This window comes from Taudactylus pleione, unplaced genomic scaffold (genome assembly GCF_031769625.1).
Source record: "Taudactylus pleione unplaced genomic scaffold, aTauple2 ptg000181l, whole genome shotgun sequence".
NCBI classification, from domain to species: Eukaryota; Metazoa; Chordata; class Amphibia; order Anura; family Myobatrachidae; genus Taudactylus; species Taudactylus pleione.
The window spans coordinates 2,677,862-2,701,445 of record NW_028284583.1 but is presented as its reverse complement, the minus strand read 5'-3'; the positions used below and the strand labels follow the sequence as shown (position 1 = coordinate 2,701,445).

Here is a 23,584-nt window from a genome sequence, read left to right as displayed (position 1 = left end):
GGCTTCCTAAATTAATCTGTGATTTTACATATACTTAAGGTTAACAATCACCCAGGATTCCTCCTGACAGTCCGAAAATTGCAAGAACTGTCCGGAAGTTTTGCAATCCCAGATATCTATGTGGTTCTCTCTGCTGCTCTGACCACAGTCCTCATCCACCATCCCAAAGTCCACCTCTGCCCCCCAATTCGCAAGCAGAGCATGAATAATAAGAAGGAGGGAGGGGTCCACAACCTCCTCTGATCCAGGGACTCATTTTCAGCGCATGCAGGCTGGGTCGGTGCTGGTTACTGCAGAAGTTCACGGCCCGGCCCTACCAAAATGTCCTCTGCTCCTAATCAAAGTAAACTATTACATTAAACAGAACAAAAAAAGTTGTAAAATAAAGTGCTTGCTATAGATTAAGTGTCCCAGTCATTAAATATGCCCTCAGCACACCAGTGTCACATTCCTTACAGTCCCTTTTCAGCACACAGCATCACAGTCATTAGCATCCCTTCAGCACACCAGTGTCAAGCATTAGCTTCCCCTCAACACAACAGTGGAGGAGTCATTAGCGTTCCCTCAGCACACCAGTGTCACGGTCATTAGTATCCCCTCAGCACACCAGTGTCACGGTCATTAGTATCCCCTCAGCACACCAGTGTCACGGTCATTAGTGTCCCATCAGCACAACAGTGTAGCAGTCATTAGCATTCTGTCAGCACACCAGTGTCATGGTCATTAGTATCCCCCCAGCACACCAGTGTCACGGTCATTAGTATCCCCTCAGCACACCAGTGTCACGGTCATTAGTGTCCCATCAGCACAACAGTGTAGCAGTCATTAGCATTCCGTCAGCACACCAGTTGCAGTCAGCATTTCCTCAGCACAACAGTGTAGCAGTCCTTAGCGTCCCCACAGCACAACAGTGTTGCATTCATTAGTGTCCCCAGCGCGGAAAAGTGTTGCAGGCATTAGCGTCTCCTCAACACACCAGTGTCACAGTAATTAGTGTCCCCTCAGTACACCAGTGTAACAGTCTGAGGCGTCCCTGCACCACACTAGTATCACAGTCATTAGCGTCCCCTCAAGAAAACAGAGTCACAATAATAAGCGTCCTCTCAGCACACCAGTGTCGCAGTCCTTAGTGTCCCCTCAGCATACTCAACACACCGGTGTCCCAGTCATTAGCGGACCCGCAGCACACTAGTATCAGTCATTAGCGTCCCCTCAACACAACATTGTCACAATAATTAGTGTCCACTCAGCACACCAGTGTCAGTGTCATTAGTATCCTTTATTATTATCATCATTTATTTATATTGTGCCACAAGTGTTTCGCAGCACCGTACAAAATATATAAACAAATACGTGACTAAAGACTACAATACAATAGAATGCAAAACAAGAACATTGATAATAGACATTGCTACATTAGCGACCACAAAAACCACATAAGCAGCAGAGATTAATCAACCAAGTGTTAGGTGCCCTAGTGGGGAGTAAGAAGTAGATGAAAGTAAAGTAAGGAGAAGCACAAGAGGGTAGAGGGTCCTGCTCATAGGAGCTTACATCCTTTCAGCACAACTGTCATTAGAGTCCCTTCAGTACACTAGTATCACAGTAATTAGCGTAACCTCAGCACACCAGTGTCACAGTCATTAACGTCCCTTCAGCACACCAGAGTCCCAGACATTAGCATCCCCACAGTACACTAGCATCAGTCATTAGCGTCCCCTCAGCACACCAGAGTCCCAGTCATTAGCGTCCCCAGAGTACACTAGCATCAGTCATTAGCGTCCCCTCAGCACACCAGAGTCCCAGTCATTAGCGTCCCCAGAGTACACTAGCATCAGTCATTAGCATCCCCTCAGCACACCAGAGTCCCAGTCATTAGCGTCCCCAGAGTACACTAGCATCAGTCATTAGCATCCCCTCAGCACACCAGAGTCCCAGTCATTAGCATCCCCACAGTACACTAGCATCAGTCATTAGCGTCCCCTCAGCACACCAGAGTCCCAGTCATTAGCGTCCCCACAGTACACTAGGATCAGTCATTAGCATCCCCTCAGCACACCAGAGTCCCAGTCATTAGCGTCCCCAGAGTACACTAGCATCAGTCATTAGCATCCCCTCAGCACACCAGAGTCCCAGTCATTAGCGTCCCCAGAGTACACTAGCATCAGTCATTAGCATCCCCTCAGCACACCAGAGTCCCAGTCATTAGCGTCCCCAGAGTACACTAGCATCAGTCATTAGCATCCCCTCAGCACACCAGAGTCCCAGTCATTAGCGTCCCCAGAGTACACTAGCATCAGTCATTAGCATCCCCTCAGCACACCAGAGTCCCAGTCATTAGCGTCCCCAGAGTACACTAGCATCACAGTCATTAGCGTCCCCTCAGTACACCAGAGTCCCAGTCATTAGTGTCCCCACAGTACAGTACACTAGTATCACAGTCATTAGTGTTCTCTCAGCACAACAGTGTCACAGTTATTAAGGTCTTCTCAGTTCCCCATTCATTAGTGTCCCCTTTGCTACATATGTGTAACAGTCATTATTGTTCACTCCATACCTGGGTCTGAAACAGATAAAACCTAAGCCCAATGTTTTACACGTGGTCGGTATAAAGGCTTACAACAGCTGTTAAGGAATCACCCCATCCCCGTTTGCCTGCTTTGCAGTGTCAGTGGGTAACCGACCTACTCTAGGGGGTAACTTTGTCATTTTGAGTGATTTGAGGTGCGATTTTCATTCGATTTAGCTTTTGGGTATTTACTATAGGCCAAATCGAATGAAAAATCGATTTTGTGACAAATCGACCTCAAATCGAACATCGGAAAAACATTGGTACTTTTACATAGCCCAACACACAAAACCCTTTTTTACTATGATTCGATTTGAAATCGACCTCAAAATCGGACTTCAAATCGGACTTCAAATCACCAAATGCATAGACCTGCTTCATGCTTTCGATTTCAGCATGGGCAGGTCGGATTGACACAGATACATGCAAACATCAGTGAGATGCCTGCATGTATCTGACTGTAAAAAGTAATTAAAGAGTTAAAAGTATCAAAAAAATGACGTGAGGCCCCCCCCCCTCCCCCTCCCTCCCCCAAAACAGAACCAGCCCCGGACTGTTCAAACCTAGGTCTGGTTGACGGAGTACAGGGAAAAAATTGCGTAGGGTCTCCCTGTACTTCGTACAACCAGCACTGGGATATGGGAATCAGTGCTGGTTATGGAATTACAGGGAAATATTTGCATAGGGTCTCCCTGTAATTCACAGAACCAGCCCTGGAGCCTTTCTAACAGGGGACTGATGCCAAAGCCAGGGGTTCCCTATCACCGGGCCCCCCAGCCGTAGCGTCAGCCTAGGCCAGGAATCCCTGGGGAGTTGGAGACCCTGCAATTCCAGAACCAGCACTGATTCCCATAGCCCAGTGCTGGTTGTACTAAGTACAGGGAGACCCTACGCAATTTTTTTCCCTGTACTTAGTCAACCAGACCTGGGTTTGAACAGTCCAGTGCAGGTTCTGTTTTGTGGGGGGACCTTACGTCATTTTTTTGAAACTTAACTCTTTATTTACTTTTTACAGTCAGATACATGCAGGCATCTCACTGATGTCTGCATGTATCTGTGTGAGAACGAACTGCTCATGCTGAAAGTGAAAGCATGAAGAAGATCTATGCGGTCGGGGATTTGCAGTTCGGTTTGAAGTGTGATTTGCCATTCGATTTGTACATGAACATGTCAAATCGAACAACAAATCACTTTCACAAATCGGCCTAAATCGAATTCGATTTGCAAATCGAACAATAGTAAATCTGGCGAAATCACTGGTTTTTCAACATTCGATTTGAGTCGGTTTGAGAAGAGCTAAATCACTTCAAATCGACCTTTGATAAATTTACCCCTAGGTCTCTTCATAACCTGTGTGTCACTTACTCTGTGTTACAATTACAGACAGCGGTTAAATCCCTAGTGTTGTCACCTGTCCATGATTCCTCAAGACAGTTCGGAAATCAAAAGTTCAGCCTTGATTCCAGAGGCTTGCAAGTTCCGAACTGGGTCTCTGAGGCATATAAAAAGGCATGTTGGTATTCTGAGGAATATAAAGAGGCATGAATTCGGTTTGAGACATAAAGGGGCTTTTTTTTTTTGTGGCTATTAAATAATATGTACATCCTATATTTTGCTTTCATGGCAATATAAATCCCATATTATGGAGTTTATGTAATAGGGTGCGGTGCAGGTTGACTGGGTCGGCAAGATCCATACGAATATAGCAACCCTACACTATGACATGCAACATCAGGGAATTATTGATCAGAAGCATCAGAATCCCAGAGCAGGAACTAAAATGATGAACAGAGTGGGAGGTTATAGACTTACGGTGTAAAAAAAAAAAAAAGTTATGGTAAAACTAACCTTTGTTAACTCTCTTTCTTCGAAGTCTATTGGGTCCACAGGGAGACATTTGGGTGTAGATGGGACCTGGAGGAACGGACACCAATAGCAAAGCTTTTCAATCCCAGGATGCTCCGGTACTTTCCCCTGACACCGCCCACAGCCTGAGGGCAACTCAGTCTTGTTAACAAGCCCAAGGCAGGAGAGGAGAGAAGGAAGACTGGTACACTGAAGAATCACACTCACACAGAGAAGGAAACAAGTGACCAAGGGAAGGAACCCACAGAAGCCAAGAGCGTCAGGGCGGGTGCCCTGTGGACCCTATGGACTTCGAAGAAAAAGTTAAAGGCAAGTTTTACCATAACACTCCTTTTCTTCTTCTTCAAGGTCCATACGGCTACACAGGGAGACATTGCAGTTGTTCAAGGGTGGGAACGCTCCTGAGCTGATAGGAGAACCCTACACCCGAAGTAAGCATCCTGAGAGGCAAATGTACCAAAGGCATAAAACCTAAAGAAAAGTGTGGATAGAAAACCAGGTGGCCGCCTTGCATAGCTGCTCAGCTGAGGCATCACGTCGGGCTGCCCACGAGGGACCCACAGAGCGAGTAGAATGAGCAGATACTGTAGCCGGTACAAGAAGGCCAGTCTGCATGTAATCCTGTGAGATAGACTCTGGCCAGATGAATTCGCATGACTGTTTGCTAGCTGGCCATCCCTTCTTGTGGAATCCAAAGAGGGAGTCCGATTTCTTAATGGAAGTAATACGGTCCACGCAGATATTCAGAGCACGGACCACATCCAAAGAGGCCTCAGATGCCGAGAGGTCTGGTGATTTAAGATGTAACCACAATTTCCTCATTCATGGGGAAGCGAGAAACCACCTTGGGAAGGAAGCCTGGGCGTGGTCGAAGAACAGCCCTATCCTGATAAAATATTATAAAGGGGGAGCGACATGAAAGCGCCCCTAAATCCTATACCCCACGGGCAAATGCTATAGCCAGAAAAGAGTGATCGCAGTGAGCCATTTGACATCCACTGATTCCAGGGGTTCGAATGGAGGTTCCTGAAGTGCTTGGAGCACCAGTGACAAATCCCATGGAGCCACAGAAGGGACAAAGGGAGGATGTATACGTAGAATACCTTGCATGAAGTTGTGAACATCTGGTATAGAAGCAATTCTGTGCTGAAACCAGATAGACAAAGCAAAGACCTGCACTTTCAGAGATGCTAGGCGGAGGCCTAGATCCAGTCCAGACTGAAGAAAGGCAAGAATTCTAGAAACTTTAAAGACTTGAGGGTCATAGTTTCTTGGAGCACACCATTGGAAATATGAATGCCATATTCTGTGATAAATTCTGGCTGAGGCCGGTTTACGTGCTATGAGTATGGCCTGGATCACAGAGCTGGAAAATCCCTTAGCCATTAGAAGGGATGTCTCAAAAGCCAAGCCGTTCTAGACAGACGGGTTAGATCCGGATATAGACATGGCCCCTTAGAGAACAGGTCTAATCGTAGAGGAAGTTGAAGAGGGACGTCTGTGGAGAGACTGTGAAGATCGGAGTACCAAAGGCGTCTGGACCAAGCCGGAGCTATTAACAGTATTGTGCCCCCCTCCGGTCTGAACTTTCGAAGCATTCGAGGAAGCAGGGATAGAGATATGCCAAATGGAAGTTCCATTTCACCAACAATGCATCTATGAAGGCAGTGTCGGGGTCCCTTGTTCTGGCTCCATAAACTGGAAGTTTGTTGTTGTGCCTTGAGGCCATGAGATCCACTTCCGGAAGACCCCATTTGTCCACTAGAAGCTGAAAGACTCTGGATGTAGAGACCATTCTCCTGCATGCACGTCGTGATGGCTGAGGAAGTCCGCTTCTCAATTGAGAATCCCCGGGATGAACACTGCGGAGATGGCTGGGAGATTGCGTTCGGCCCATGTGAGAATGGGGGACATTTCTGTCATTGGGAAGACATGTTCCAGTTGATCAGCCAACCGTACATTTTTTAGAAAGGCAATGGTTACCTGCAGATGGTGATGAAGAATCTCTGGGGAGCTGACCAACAGCAAGAGATCCTCCATGTATGGGAGCAGTCTGATCCCTTGACGACGAAGAGAAGCCGCCATAACTGCCATGATCTTGGTAAAGACCCGAGGGGCCGTTGAAAAGCCGAACGGCAGAGCCTGAAACTGGTAATGTTGCTGTAGTATAGCAAACCGGAGATATAGTTGATGAGAAGGCGACATAGGTACTGTACATGTAGGTAAGCAACCTTGAATGTCTAGAGATACCATAAAATCCCCAGGCTCCATAGCTAGGATAATAAAGCGGAGGCTTTCCATACGAAACCTGGGCACCCTGATAAACTTGTTCAGAGATTTGAGGTTGATTATAGGCCGATGAGACCCATTGAGTTTCGAACAAAGAAAAGGGTAGAATAATAGCCCTTGTCCCATTGAGAGGAGGGGACCCAAATTATTACTCTTGAATTCAGTAAGGACTGAATGGCTTTTTGGAGCAGCAGGGCCTTGGTTGGGCCATATGGATGTCCTGTGCAAAAGAACTGCTGGGGGGGGGGGGTCGCCTCAGGAATGAGAGGGCATATCCGTGGGAGAACACTTTCCTTACGCAGGCATCTGTTGTGGTTTGATGCCACACCTGGGCGAATTGAAGAAGTCGGCCTCCCACCCCTGGGAGCCCCCAGGGAGAGGTCCGTCCCGTCAGGCTTGTCCTCAGACTTGGCAGGTGGACAGCTAGTAGCCCAGGCTTGTTGGGCCCTAGGCTTGGAGGCCTTGGCTGATGCCTGCTGCCATGGAAAGAACTGACCCTTAGCTTTTAATTGAGGGTGAAAGGACAGAAAGGATGACGTCCGAGGCTTTGTATTATATGCAGAGGGCAGGAACGGTGTCTTGGAAGCTGCCAAAGTAGTCACAATTTTATCTAATTCTGGACCAAATAGGATATCTCCAGAATAAGGCAGAGACTCCAGAGCTATTTTTGAGTCTGATTCTGCTATCCAGGACTGGAGCCAAACAATACGGCGGGCCATTACCGAAGTGGCAGATATCCTGGAAGCCAGGAGAGCCGTATCTATAGCTGCTTCACCCAAGTAGGAGGCTGCATCTCTAATGTGAGATATGTAGGACACTTGTTCCCTTGAAGCATCAGGGGGAAATGTTTTTTCTTAGGAGCAGGTTCTTCCTCCTCTATTTATAAAATAGATTTTACAGCTCTCACAAGAGCAGGAATATTTCATATAGGGGGTGGCTCCTCGTCTCCTGAGACGAAGTCAGAGTGAGAGAGGTCTGCATCTTCTGCCTCCCCAGATGATATATCAGAATCAGATAACTGGGTGGACTGGGAAGATAACAGCACGTTTAGTAGGTTTAGAAGGCTTTTCCTTTTGCAGCATTTGCTGAAAAACTGCAAAGATATTAGCCAAACTCTGTACTAAGGAAGACAGTACATCTACCCATGGGAGAGGCAAAGGATTTGTAGGGAGTATCTGCTGTAGCTATTCCACAGGGGGAGCTACCACGGGGACTGCTAAGTGGTCCGCAATCTATGCCAGCACCTTTGAAAAGGCAGCCCAGGGTGGGTCCTGAGGGAGAGATACAGGGGCTGAGGGGCCTGGGGCTGTGTAACAATTAGTACAAAGAACATCCTGAATGAGGTCTTCTGGGGCTAAGCCCGCTGAGCAGGACTTACAAGATACCACAGTAGGAGCAGCAGCAACAGCCTTCTTGCTATTCTTTCCTCTGCCAGACATAGCCACAAGAATAATAAAATACACAGTATGATACAGTGCAGTGCGCACCTTGCAGTATGTGTAATATGGCACAGTGTAGTGTGCAAACGCACTATTTATTATGTGATAGCCCAATTATATAGCAGATGTGAGGTACAATAATCCCCCTATACATTAGTATGTCAGGGTATAGTAGAATAAAGTTAAAGGTATATGCTGAACAGTATAGAAAGTAGAGATCAGCACTAGCACAAGTCACATACAAACGCAGAAAAAACACACTATATATCTGCAATTGGCACAACAATGAACTACACAGACAGCAGTGGCTGGTAGGATATAGCGCTGTATAACCTGGCCCGTGGTATACAGGGAGATTGGACCAAGCGTTTCCCGGACACTTGTGAAGCAGAAAATGGCTGCCGTGCGTCTCTTAGGGGGCGGAGGGTGAGAGAGAAGCAGCTCAGGGAACGGATAGACCGCAGTGGAATGGCGCCCCGAGCTGGGGGAAGGGCAGCAGAGCGTCTTCTCCGCATGCCGACTGTAACCACCGCCGGGATCCCTGGCCTCTAAAAATGCCCTGCACCAGTATATTAACGCCCCGGTGGTCTAGTGGAGTCGTGGGCGCATCAGTGCCCACATCAGTGCCTCCGGTCCGTCTCCTGAGACCATAGGCTAGACTGCGTAAAGATGCGGGCCCCAGCGGGGGTCCACCTTACCTGTCCCCTGGATTCCGGGCTGCAGTCTGGGGTCCAGGGAGCCTGCTAGCTAGTCCTCCTCAGAACCCCGCCAGGAGTACCTAGCCCTACTGTTAAAAATGGTGATACAGCTCCTGCCGAACAGCAACGAAACAGAGTTGCCCTCAGGCTGTGGGCGGGGTATAGGGGGAAGGACCGGAGCATCCTGGGATTGAAAAGCTTTGCTGTTTGTGTCCGGTCCTCCCTGTGGAGCCCTATGGACCCTGAAGAAGAAACATAGTTTTGTCCCATGGATGTCCTTAATTTGGAATGCGTTTTATTCCCTCAATCTGGTATCCGGTGTACCCAAATTTATAGGATTAATGGGAAAACAAATATGATTTACTGCATTTTGCAGCCAGTAGATAAAAGGATAGCAGTGGTAAAATTACTGTGCCACGCTTGAGGTCACTGTTGTACTTTTTTTTTTTTTTTTAACATATAGGAGTGCTAACTGCAGAACAAAGGGACTGTTAGGAGGTATATATTACTATCACTATCACTACACTAAACTTCTTATACACATAACTAGCTGTTGCCAGCAGCTACACCCACAAAGAAATCGCTTCTGCCAACATTTTGTTTATTTGAGGTGTTCTAGTTGCATTGCTCTGCTTAAGGGCCCTGTCGCCGGGGTGGCCCACGTGACCAGCATCACTACACGGACTGGTGGTAGCAGTGCCTTCACCCACCACTCACACCAATGTCATACCCACACATGAATTGGGTTTGAGACATAAAGGGGTATGGGGAAGCTCTTTATTATAGTGGCAAGAAAATGGCCTGAGATTTTGTTCACAATTCCGGAATCATTCGTACTTGCATGCAATCAGAGTCAGGTCCTATTATCACACAAATTACCAAGCAGTAAATGTAGAAAACAGTGTGTCCCACTACTAGCACTGGGCTGTAAAGCACTGCAAAACATTTTTCATGACATTACAGATATTCTCACCAGAAAAAAATAAAGAAGAATGTAATTCTGAGTTAGCATTTCACGAATAGGCAAAACTTGTTTACACACTGAGGAATGTCAGAAATTCCTGTGGCTTAGAAATGATCAAATTATGTTAAAAAATGAGATTGCATCTGAAGCATCAGACACCTTTAACTGGGTCAACAATGAAAGCTTTAGAATCTCCATATTAAGTGGGCATAAGGGGGTGCATTTAAAATGCAGACTGAGGGATTCTGGCGCTCAGAATGCCGGTGCAGGAATCCCAACACTTGTGAGAATCCCGGCGCTGGCATCCCAAAAGTAGGTAGCGGGGTTAAGGGGAGGGTTAAGAGTTATGGTTAGGCACTAGGGGAAGGGTTAGGTTTAGGCTGCGGGGAGGGGGGAGGTTAGGTTTTGGCACTAGGGAGAGAGGTTAGGGCTAGGCACCGGGGTGGGACGGTTAAGGTACCGACAGACAATGTGTCGGTATTCTAACCTTGTGAGGATGTCGGCGTTGGGATTCTGACCGCCGGGATCACGAACGCCAGCATCCGGTACCCATACCGTTGTAAGCTCAGGCACAGTGGGTGGGAACAGAGGTAATTTAAAGCAAAACAGCTTGTGTAAACTTATAGACAAGTCTAGAACAGGGATCACCAATATTTTTGATTATGAGGCTTCATAAACATGCTGCACACAATTTAAGGCCCATATGTTGCACAACAACTTCTCTCTCACGTGCATAATACTAGAATATGCACACTAACACACACATATATATGAAACCACTAAACAGAATTGTTTTCAAATTCTATTTTCTTGCTAGATATTCTATTACAAGTTGATTTGAATAAGTATGGCTAGTATTTTCATATCTGCAATCTTGGAGAGAAGGTCATAGTAATAGGTGCAAGTATTACAGAACTGTAACTACTTACAAAAGAAAAGTGGGTAGGAGAAGGGAATGGGCGAGAAGGAAGAAGTTAGCTGGTCCAGGTCACCTGAGTTCCTGCATTTAGCAGCCACCAATTATGAGGATCTCATGGTTAGGAGGAGAATAATCGTTATTAGAGCATTTATACTTTAATTTAGATTTGAAGAAAATTATTTAAAGAGGCCTTATTTATAATTATTTATTTGGAGAGGTAGAAGTTGGAGACTGATGTAATGTAAGAGTACCAGGGTTTCCAAATTTGACTAAACTTGCGGAGATGGCTATTCTTTCCAGTTGTGACCTTTCTATAGACTCCACATACCACACTGTTGCGAGGATTTAATGAATGTGTGTTTGAGTCGGGGGCAAGATTGAGCCACAAGAGGGGCGAAAAGAGTTGCTGTTGACGATGCATCCATGCCATTATAACGGCAACTCGCCCCTGTTGTTATTGAATCGACCCCTAAGGCAGCCAGACAGACAATTTTCCTTTTATACCCCTACATCAGTCCTAAACAACAAACACTTGAACAGCCATGCAATGTATTTAAATGGGTGCGGTATATTTTGTCGACACTAATCATATCTAGTCTTCACTCTAGCACCCTGCATTTGTCACAGCCTGTGCAGTTCCTCTATCCTGACTGGGGTGCCAATCTCTGCTCTGGTGCTTCTAGCACACTCAGCTGATGCAGCAAACCACTGAGATACAGACCAGAGTTTTCTAGAAGCACCAGAGTAGAGAGCGGCACCCCAGGCAGGATAGAGGAACTGCACGGGTTTTAACAGGTGCAGGGTGCTAGACTGAACACTACATATAGACATTCATAATGTCGGCAATAACCACATCGATATTCATCATGTCAACATTGATGAAACGCTGACATGATTAGAAGGACAACAAAACATCCCTGGTGTTCTAGAGATGACTTGCCAGCTTTAGCTGTGTCTTACGTGGCTGGATGACTTCTGTCCGATCCTCCATCGCTTCCGGTGGTAAGTATGCCTAGTCCCTAATGCCTACCCCTAGTGCATAACCCTGACCCTCACCCCCCCCCTAGCCGAACTCTAACCCTCCACTTCCGGTCCATGCAGAATGTCTGCATTTCAAAAGGTCAACATTCTGGAGATGCCCACATGTTCAATGTTGACATTTCAACGTCGACATCACAACTGTGAATGTCAACATTAGGACTACATCCGCATTAAAATACTGTTAGGTCCATATACATTTGGACACCGAAACAATTTTGGTTCTGTACGCCAACACAACGGATTTGAAATTAAACAATTGAGGTTCAAATGAAGTGCAGATATTCAGCTTTAATTCAAGGGGTTGAACAAAAAATATTGTATGAAACAAATCATTTTTACACACAGTCCCCTATTTTCAGGGGCTCTAATGTATTTGCATAAATTAACATAAATCAATCATAAATAAAGTGTAATTTTTAATACTTTGTCGAGAATTCTTTGCAAGCAATGACTGTCTGAAGTCTGGAACCCATGGACATCACCAAATGCTAGGTTTCCTCCTTTGTTATGTGTGCCAGTCCTTTACTGCAGCTGTCTTCAGTTGTTGCTTGTTCGTGAGTCTTTCTGCCTTTAGTTTTGCCGTCAACAAGTGAAATGCAAACTCGATTTGGTTGAGATTAGTTGAGACTGACTCAGCCATTGTAGAATATTCCACCCTAAAAAACTCCTGGGTTGCTTGTGCAGTATGTTTTGGGTCACTGTATTGTGAAGAATGTCCATCTGTATTGTGAAGCACTGACTAATCAACTTTGCTTAATTTGGCTGAATAAGAGCAGTATATATCTATATATTTCGGAATTCATACGCTGCTTCTGTCACATCAATACACACTAGTGACCCAGTGCCTTTGGAAGCCATGCATGTCCATGCCATCACACTGCCTCCTCCATCTTTTACAGATGATGTGGTATGCTTTGGATCAGGAGCCATTCCAAGCCATCTCTATACTTTTATTTTTCCATCGTTCTGGTACAGGTTAATCTTAAACTGGGTACACTTTAGACAGTGTACCCAACGCGACATTGCTGGCGACGGGACCTGGCATGCGGCAAGTGCATACACACTTGCTGATGCCGAGTCAGACAGGGAGGAGGGACGTGTCATGCTGCATTACTCAGCATTGCATCGCTAGCGACATCACCTGTCGGCCCTGCAGTAGGGTCGACTGGCGATGTCGCTAGCAACCCATAGGAGCGCAAATATCATGGGTACACACTAGATGGTACGCAGTCTGTAAGCCGGCGGACCTAATCTCGACAGCCGGCTTCCCGACTGTCATATCCCGTCAAGAGTTTAAAGACAGGCGGGTTAGGTTTAGGGTTCCCGGGGGGGACTTAGGGTTAGGTACCCCCCCCCCGGGAGGTTAGGTTTAGGCTAAGCGAACGGTGTGTTAGCGTTAGGCACCCCCGGGGGGGACTTAGGGTTAGGCAGCCCCCCGGGGGACTTAGGTTTAGGCGGCCGGGAAGGGGTTAGGTTTAGGCACTGGGGGGAAGGTTAGGGTTAGGCACCTCTGAGCGAGGTTAGGGTTAGGGGGTAGAAATAGGTTAGTATATACTTATCTGGGGACAATCAGGATTTCCTCCTCTGCCGGGATGTCGCTGTCGGGATTCCAACCGCCTGGCATGGGTCCGACGGTAAATCATATCGATTCCCACTAGATGATGTACCAGATATGTTGCTCCGATCCGCGGGACTGGACGACATATCGTTTAGTCTGTGTACCCAGCATCAGTTTCATCTGTCCACAAAAAGCTATTTTGTTGAACTGGGCTGGTTTTTTTTAGAAGTTTTTTTGGCAAAATCTATTCTGCCTTTCTATTTTTGAGGTTTATGAATGGTATGCACCTTTTGCTGATTCCTCTGTATTTGCTCTTGTGACGTAATCTCTGTATGGTAGAATAATAATATGTATACCTCCTGGATTGTGTTCCTCACTTGGCTGGATGTGTAAATGTTTTTTATTTTTTACCATGAAAAGAATCCTGTATCCTCATCCATTATGGTCTTCCATGGAAGTTCAGGTCTTTGTGTATGGCGAGCTCACCAGCGTGTTCTTTATTTTCTCAGAATGTACCAAACGCTTGATTTGGCCACTCCTAAGGGGTTCTCACTCTCTCTCAAATGGATTTTTTATTTTGTTTTTGCAGCCTACGGATGGCCTGTGTCACTTGCATTGAGAGCTCCTTTGACCGCATGTTGTGGGCTCACGGCAACAGCTTCCAAATACAAATGCCACACTAGGAAACAACTTCAGACCTTTTGCCTGCTTAATTGATAGAGAAATAACAAAGGGGTAGCCCACACCAGTTTATGAAACCGCTTTTGAGACAACTGTCCAATTACTTGAAAGAGAGGGGGCTACATATTAAACAGTTGTAATTCTTAAACCTGTCTTCCAATTTAGATGTGAATACCCTCAAATTAAAGCTGCACTTTAAGATTATATTCATTATATAACTAACTTTTGGTAAACAACTAACAAATATTGTGTCAGTGTCCAAATATATAGGGACCTAACTGTATGTAGCTCATACTTTATTTGCACACATGGTCCAGTGTTTACTTACATCAATAGTGCCCAATTACTATGTAAGAAAATTAATGTTCTGGTAAGAAGTACACCACCAGAAAATCAGAGTTATGGTACATTTACCTAGATAACTCCTTTTCTATGAGGTCCATAGGGTCCACAGGGACACCATGGGGATATTATGGTTGGAGAGACCAGGCACCAAACAGTTAAAGCTTCAGCTCCGCCTCCATATATACCCCGCCCCTAGCTATAGGACTTCAGTTTAGTAAACAAGCCTCAAGGCAGGAAAAGGAAAGAGGAGACGGAAGAGCAATCGTACACCAGAAACACTCTTACACATGATGAGGGAATCTGTGATCGAAATAAAAAATTACCCATGCAGCCAGTTACGTCAGGGTGGGTGCCCTGTGGACCTTGAAGAAAAGGAGTTGTCTAGGTAAGCCTACCATTACTCTGATTTTCTTCTTCGGGGTCCATAGGGATCCACAGGGATACCATGGGGATGTCCTAAAGCAGTTCCCCTAGGGTAGGGGACACTCATGAGCAGAAAGGAGAACACGTCACCCAAAGGAAGCATCCTCAGGAGGCAAAAGAATCAGTGTGGACAGAAGACCACGTGGCTGCCTTGCACAACTGTTCAGCAGAGGCCCACGATGGCCCTACAGACCGAGTAGAATGTGCTGTCACTGTGCTTGAAACAGGGAGATCAGCCTGGATGTGTAGAGATAGAGAGATAGTCATGTGTAGCCATCTCACCAGAGTCTGCTTATTAGCTGGCCATCCTCATTTGTGAAAACCATATAATACAAAAAGAGCATATGATTTTCTAACAGAGTTTGTACGCTGCACATAAAAACGGGGAGCACCTACTACATCCAGGGAGGCTTCACCTACACACAGATCTGGAGCCCGAAAATCTGGAACAACAATTTCTTCATTCACATGAAAACGGGACACTACCTTAGGAAGGTAACCCTCCCTTGTACAAAGAACAACCATTTTCCTGGTGAAAAATCAAAAATGGGGAGCGCCGAGACAGCGCTGCAAAATCAGAAACTCTGCGAGCAGAAGAGATAGCGAGAAGAAAAAGTATCTTCGCTGTCAACCACTTCAAATCTACAGAGTCTAGAGGTTCAAATGGGGGAGCATGTAGCCCCTCAAGAACCAAAGACAAATCTCACGGTGCTACCGGTGGAACAAAAGGAGGCTAAACTCGCAAAACTTCTTGGAAAAAAATTCGAACATCTGATAATGAAGCAATTTTCTTCTGGAACCAGACTGACAGTGCAGAAACCTGCACTCTCAAAGTGGCCAGATGGAGACCAGTATCTAAGCCCACCTGAAGAAAAGCCAGTACACTGGAAATCCTGAACACCCTTAGGATCATACTTTCTGTAGGAACACCATTGACCAAAAGAATGCCAAATTATGAAATAGATGCGAGCAGAGGCAGCTACTGTGCCCTAAGCATCGTTAAATTACAGAACTGGAAACAACAGCCAAGCCGTCGGAGTCAGACGAGGTAGGTCCGGATGTCACCAGGGACCCTGCGTTAACAGATCCTGCCATAGAGGAAGCAGATACGGACTGTCTATGGACAGATTCTGTATATCTGTGAACCAATGACATCTGGGCCAAGCCGGAGCCAACAATATTACTGTTCCGTCTTACTGCTTGAATTTTCTGAGAACTCTTTGGAGGAGAAGAATTGGAGGAAAGAGATAAGCCAGGTTTAAGTTCTATCTTACTGCCAGTGCGTCTACAAAGGCTGCTGAAGAGTCTCTGGACTTGGACCCGTACCTGGGGACCTTGTGGTTGTGGTGTGACGCCATGAGATCTCTCTTTGGTAGAGATTTGTTTACCAGGAGCACTCCCGGATGAGGAGACCACTTTCTGGTGTGTATGCCCTGGCGACTTAGGAAGTCTGCTTCCCAATTGACTACTCCCGGTATGAATATTGCCGAGATGGCCGGAGATGATGTTCTGCCCAAATCAGAATCTTTGTCACTTCTTTCATGGCTGCATAACTTTTCGTGCCTCCCTGATGATTGAGGTAGGCCATTGTAGTCGCATTTTCGGACTGGATCTGGACCAGCCTGCCCTGGAGTAGGTCCTGTGCCATAACAAGTGCTTTGTATACTGCTCGCAGTTCCAGAATGTTTATTGGCAGATGACTTTACTGATTTGTCCATCTTCCTTGAAAGGTGTGATGACCTGTCACTGCCCCCAACCGCGAAGACTGGTGTCCATGTTGAGAAGCACCCAATTTGGAATCCAGAAGGGGCGCCCTTTGTTTAGATGATCCTTTCTCAGCCACCACAGGAGGGAGTGTCGAACCTCTGGAGTGAGAAGGATCCTTTGGCACCTTATTAGATGATGTCTGTTCTACCTGGAGAGAATCAATTTTTGCAGAGGCCTGGAATGGAACGGAGCATATCCCACCATGTCGAATGTGGATACCATTGATCCCAGGAACTGCATTGCTAACAGAATGGATACTCGTTTGTGTAGCTGCTTGCATATTCACAATGATAGGGCCGCAGTCTTGAACTCTGGCAGAAACACCCTTTGTGCCCGAGAATCCAGAAATGCTCCCAGATGTACAGTACCATCTGCTGTGTTGGAGAAAGTGATGATTTCTTCCAATTGATTATCCAGCAGTGTCTTTGTAGGAAGGTTATGTTCAGTTGAAGATGGTTTTGTAAAACAACCGGAATCTATGCCAATGTCAGAAGGTCGTCCAAATATGGCAGAATTCTGACTCCCTGACGCCTGAGATAGGCTGTCATGACTGCCATTATTTTGGTAAATACCCAGGGAGTCGTAGATAGGCCAAAGGGTAGAGCCTGAAATTGGTAATGTTGCTGAAGGACAGCAAACCGTTAATATTGCTGGTGGGATGGTATAATAGGAACATGCAGATATGCATCCTGAATGTCCAGGGAAACCATGTAATCCCCCGGCACCATTGCCAAAATAATTAACCGGAGAGTTTCCACACGAAACTTGGGTACATAAATAAACCTGTTGAGGGTTTTTAGATTTAGTATAGGGCGATGGGCCCCATTCAGTTTCTGAACCAGAAATAGATTGGAATAATAACCCCTTCCGTGTTGTGATACAGGAGCTTATTACCCCCGTCTGCAACAGGGAGTGAATGGCTTCCTGAAGGGCCAAGGCCTTGACTACATCTGATGGAGGATCTGAGCAAAAAAACTTCAGGCGAGGATGCCTCCTGACAGTGAGGACATACCCCTGAGAGACCACTTGTCGGACCCAGACATCTGTTGTTGTTTGATGCCAGTAATCCGCAAACTGAAGAAGCTGGCCTCCCAATCTGGGATCCCCCAGGAGGAGGCCCTGCTCCATCAGGCAGAGTGTTTGTCATCCGGTTTAGTAGCTGGATGTCTTTCCGGACCAGACCTCTTAGTTTGTTGCCTTGTTGTTTTGCAAAAAGTAGTCTGTTTAGAGGAAGACTGTTCCCTTTGCTCGTCCCTGAGGACGGAAGGACTGAAAAGAAACCTGCTTAGACTTTATAGCCGTGGATAGCAGACCTGCTGATTTTGAAGCCTCCATAATACCTATTATTTTATCCAAAAAGTACCTTTCCATAGAAAGGTAAGACTTCCAGTGCCCTATTTGATCCTGTATCAGCTTTCCAGGATCTTAACCAGAGGGTCCTGCGTGCCACTATTGAAGCTGCTGATGCTTTAGAAGCTAAAATTCCAGCATCTACTGCAGCTCCTCCAAGATAAGAAGCTGCTTCCCATATGTGGAAGCTATACATCATCTGTTCTCTGGTAGCATTTAGTAGCTCCCAATGCTCCCATCCATTCTTTAACAGCTTTGGTTACCCAGGCTCTAGCCATAGCTGGACGAGTAACCGCTCCAGATAATGAAAATATTGTTTTAAGACATGCTTCAAGTTTTCTATCCATGGAATCCTTCAGGGAAGATGCTGATGGAATAGGCAATGTAGCATCTCTGATTAAATGAGTTACATGAGCATCCACAGTAGGAGGTACCTCCGCCTTAGTACATAAAGAAGCTGGGAAAGGATACAACGATGTTATTCTCTTCACATAAAAATGTTTGTCAGGGTTACCCCATGACTCATCCATAAGCTCAGTGAGCTGTTCAGATACAGGAAACTAAGTTTTGGCCACCTTTCGGTGGTGATTAAACACTGGAAACTTCTACTATGAGCTGAATATTGAATATCTTGAATATCTAGGACTGATTTAACCGCCCTCAACAAAGAAGGAACATTCATTGTGGACGGATGATCCTCCTCCCCCGAGATAGACCCTGGAGAGGAACCCTGCGCTTCATCTGATTCCTGTGATGATGTGTTTGAGTCCATATGCTGGGAAGACTGATAAAAAGATAACTTGCGCTTAGGTGCCTTAGTCACTACAGGTCTGTTATCAACATTAGATGTTGCCATACTCTCACTAGAATGGCCATAAACATCCTTCCAGGAAGGATGCATAGGTGGTACAAACATAGCATACTGTGGACACCTCATCCAAGGAGTCATCGTAGGAGCAGCCATATGATCCACAACCTGCTTCACTACCTGTGACAAAGAGGAGACTCAAAATGGCTGGTCCATAGACAGGTAAACCGGACTGGTAAGGTGGCTCTTTAAAACAGACAACACACAAACCATCCTTTGCATCCTGAGGGGACACACAGGCCATACATGATTTACATGGAACCAGCACAGGCTGCTCCCCATACTGTTTCCCTTTATCTTTTGACATGTTCAATAAAGGCAATGATTGCAATGTTATGTGACAGCCTTCACAAACTCTTAATGAATGTGAAGTACTCAGAGAAAAAACCTCCACCCCAGAGGATGGAGAGAAAAAACAGCGATAGTTATAATTGATAAATAAACAGAATAACAGCGCTATATACACATTTAAATACTGATTAATCTGAGTATGATAGATTGTGTGTAAAAATAAAATTTTATAGTAATTAAAAATTGAGCAATCAAAACTGAGCTATAAAACACATCAATTGGCATATATAAAATATAGCATAGCAGCATATACATATATATGCAGTGTGCACTATAAAATACACATACAAATCACTTGATATTAAGCATCTGGGATATTATAATATGCAATGTACACCTGTTCCTATTCTAGCATCATATATTAAAGGAATGCATTGGCTGATGTCAGATGATTACTATAAAACAGTCTCATATGATTACCACTGTGAACCAAAGTTATAGGGCTCTTTAGCAGATGTATCCTGCAAGTTGGTAGTCCCTTTAGAGAAAATGGACCAATGTGGTTAGAGTGACTGTAATGGTAGTAAGTGACAGATAAGCCTCTATAAGTCCAGATGGCAAAGAAATAGTTCCAAGGCTTGGTCCAGGTGTTCAGTAGTAGTGATGCAAGTCCCAGTGCAAATATAAAAGTCCAGTACAGAATCTACTGACGCGTTTCCCTGTGTGCCCCACAGCTTTATCAAAGGATAATGATCTGTACTTCAAGAAGGTATAAACACCCTAGTTAATATGGCTTCCAATTAGCACACCTGTGTCACACAATCTATTTAATTTAACAACACACACACAATCCAGTTAATCCATCCGCCTTGGGTGCTAACCCAATGCCGGTAAGATTAGTATAGACAAAAAGTGTTCAACAGAGTGCACTCACCAGGGCTTCATAAAGCTGTTTAAGTTGCTTTTTTTACTCACAAAAAAGAAGTATCGCATATCAACGTTTCAGCTACGTTCAGCAGCCTTCATCAGGATGATACCCACAAACCACAGGAGACAGCAATATATATAATATATATATATATATATATATATATATATATATATATAAACAATACTGGTAAGGCGGCACTCGTGGGTTTTGGAAAGTAAGAGTCAAAGACACTGGGTCTGGTCCAACGTTTCAGTCCTTCCGGAAGGACTGAAACGTTGGACCAGACCCAGTGTCTTTGACTCTTACTTTCCAAAACCCACGAGTGCCACCTTACCAGTATTGTTTGCATTAAGGACACGTGAGTGGCCCCAGGAGGGCACCTATTGTTTGTTATCACGTTGTGGAGTGCCGGCATCAGATAGATAGATCGATAGATATATATATATATAAAATGTGTATATATATATATATATATATATATATATATATATATATATTATTTAGGTTTTTTTTATTTTATTTTTTTTTCCCGTTAAAAATAAACTAGCGTTCCCGCTAGGCTGTTTTAGCGGGGCGCGGCGCCCTGCCCTCCTTCTGGAGGGCAAAAAGCACCCTGCCCTCACAGCCTGCGGGTGCCATTCTCACCCGCAGGACGCAGTGTCCCGCGGGTGGAGAATCATGCGGTGAGCCGGTCACCGCCGGAGAATAGACGCCGGGCGCATGCGCCCGGCATCTATTCTCCCTTTCTGCAGCGCTTGGGGGCTGCCCGGCATGTCCGTAAGCGCCGGGCACGCCCCCAAGTATGACGAAAAGGGGACGTGTCTTATAGACACGCCCCCTTTTCATGACCACGCCCCCTTTTTGGGCGTGCGCGCGCACAAGGTTGCCCTCTCTAGCTCCGACGCCCTCCCTGCCGCCGGAGCTAGAGTGAACACTATAAACACTCTTTGTTAATAGAAGGCAAACATTAATTTCTATCTTATAAGTGTATAACGTCCCTAAATTTTCTGGAGGGTTGTTTCATCTCATGTTGTTTAATTAAACATTTCATTTCTTACTTGATTAGGTGTAAACAATCACGTGATCGGGAGGATGTAGCGTCAATCTCTGACAGATGTGGGGAGGAGTGTTCCTCTTAATTGCATTAGCAGTCCCATTTCTGGTATCATGGTGGGCTGTGTGTCCGGCGGCCTGCATCACCGGCCATGTGATCGCGCCCACTCCACCCAGCATATAATGTCCACCAGCCTACAATCCACGTCACAGACATGGGGAGATTGTGGCTCTCGCGTCCCGGCGTGAGTGCGTCATCAATCACATGACAGATGTGAATGGCCAAAATATTCTCTCTGTAAAGCGCTGCGGAATATGTGTGCGCTATATAAATAACTGGTAATAATAATAATAATAATGACCGCACCAGCCTGGACAGGCTAAAAGGGCATACCCTCATCCATAATTCCTAGCATTTTGCGTCATCAATCACATGATCGTGCCCGCTAGGAGAATCTAAGATATCTGTTGCATAGGAGATGTAATTGTAAATTCTCCAAGTAATAGAGGGATGATTAAGTGTTTACTCAGACACACAAATAGACCGCATATATACGGTCATAATTGATATATTCCACAGAACTATATACAATGCATATGTAATAAAATTACAATCGACTCTAGACCAACTACACAAACACAAATGTAATGGAAGAATATATAGCACTATAAACCTTAACCAAGGGAGAGGTATACAGGGAGACAGACCCAAACCCTCCTGAGACCAACAGCTACAGAGTGCACTAAGCGTGGACCGTGAGCGTCTCATATACACGTGGAGGATAGGCGGAGAAACTCAGACGCGCAAAATCATTGGTAGGTACTGCGTCAGGGTCAGGGGAAAAGCTACCGGGAGAGTGCCTATCTGCCCTAAGCTGCGTTAACCAGCCGGGTACACTGGCCTCGCGGCAGCAGAAGCATCTACTGCCGATCCACGGTGCCAGACGATAAGGCACCTGACTGCAGCAGCTTCTGGTGCATCTCTGACACCAGAAAATAGTACTGCAGTGAGGAGTCACCTTACCCGACATCTCCGTGCGTCCGGTTGCAGTCCGGGTTGCGGCATCGCTGCTAGCAAGCTCAGCCGCGACCCGCCAGAATCACCAGCCCAATTACTGGTGTTGCGGCCCAGCGGAGGTAGATGGAGTCGCAGTACATGCGTCTTCATTCAGACGCTTAGTACTGCCAACCTAAAAATAAAATAAAAAAACATTAAATAAAAGCTTAGCACTGCCTGAGCAGTCCCCTGTTAAAAAGGTGCGTTTTGATCCTGCAACACCAAACGAACAACTGAAATCCTATGGCTAGGGGCGGGGTATATATGGTGGAGGACCCAGGGCATCCTGGGAACTGAAGCTTTAACTGTTTGGTGCCTTGTCTCTCCAACCATAATATCCCCATGGTATCCCTGTGGATTCCTATGGTATCCCTGTGGATCCCTATGGAACCCAAAGAATAAATAGTATACTGGGACAACAAAAGTTGTGTTCAAATACTTACTTTCCTGAGAATATCTTTTAACCGCAAGTGATCAAGAAGGAGTTTGCCAGAATATACAAGCCTCTGATCCTTGGTTAACTAAAGAGAGAAAAAAAAAAAAAAAACAGAATTGTCATAGCAAGTGGTCATTAAATTATAACCAATGTTCTAAAAAGATATAATTACATAGAGAGCCAGATTCTGAGGTGGGCGCAGACATCTTTATACTAATGCCATGGCAGATTCTGAGTCCACTGAGACGCCCACTGGCAGCAGCGCTATTCTGTCTCGTTGTGAATTTAAATGCACCATCGGTCGCAACATCAAAGTTTACACCATTACACCAGCCCTATGGAAGGTGCAATTTCTCCATCTGAACGCCTTGTGTATGCACTACTGGCAGTGTGGGTCCGACATTGCCACTACGAGAACCTCTGAATCAGGCCCAGAATGCTTATTAAATTACACATTTAACATATCATATTTGACTGATGTATTTAAAAGAACACTAATAAGAAGTGTAAATGTATTGAGCCATGGAAGGCAAAAATAACCTAAAGCTGTACAGAAAGAGGTGCCAATAATACATTTACCCCAAAAACTTATTTGACACTAGTTGGGATACCAGTTGCTGCCTGGGTTGAAGAATTGACCGTGAAGTACATCTGCAGCCTCCATTTTTTTTATTTTTACATTGCAAACATACACTGGAGCATATGGCATATGAAAATATGCTTGGAGGAAATAAGTAACTATCAGTGCAGGTGCAGTGTGACAGTTGATCTTCCGACTCACTGCTTTTCTGTTGGAGCTCTGCCTGCACCCCACTGGTACATACAGCCTGTGCAGTTTTAGGCACTGGAAGAAATCCTGCGTAAACTTGCTTAAACCAAAATTTCAAATCAGAGACTCCATGACCTACTTGTTAGGCACCATGTAGACCTCCACGCCCCTGACAAACTTTAAGTATAGCCAACAACATAATCCTGATCAAACTACACCAGCATGCCAAATGTGTAGGAGCTAGGTACAAAACTCTGGCCGTGCATAAGG

The 23,584-nt window shown here is 45.5% G+C and overlaps 1 protein-coding gene across 2 annotated transcripts in view; it reads right to left on the bottom strand.

The window, feature by feature from the left end:
* HERPUD2 (HERPUD family member 2) overlaps positions 1 to 23,584 on the bottom strand; it is a 60,874-nt gene that overhangs the window by 24,949 nt on the left and 12,341 nt on the right. For both annotated transcript variants that reach the window (XM_088476036.1, XM_088476037.1), the window contains exon 3: positions 22,553 to 22,630. In XM_088476036.1, coding sequence (XP_088332162.1) covers positions 22,553 to 22,630 — 78 coding nt within the window. The remainder of the gene's footprint in view (positions 1 to 22,552; positions 22,631 to 23,584) is intronic.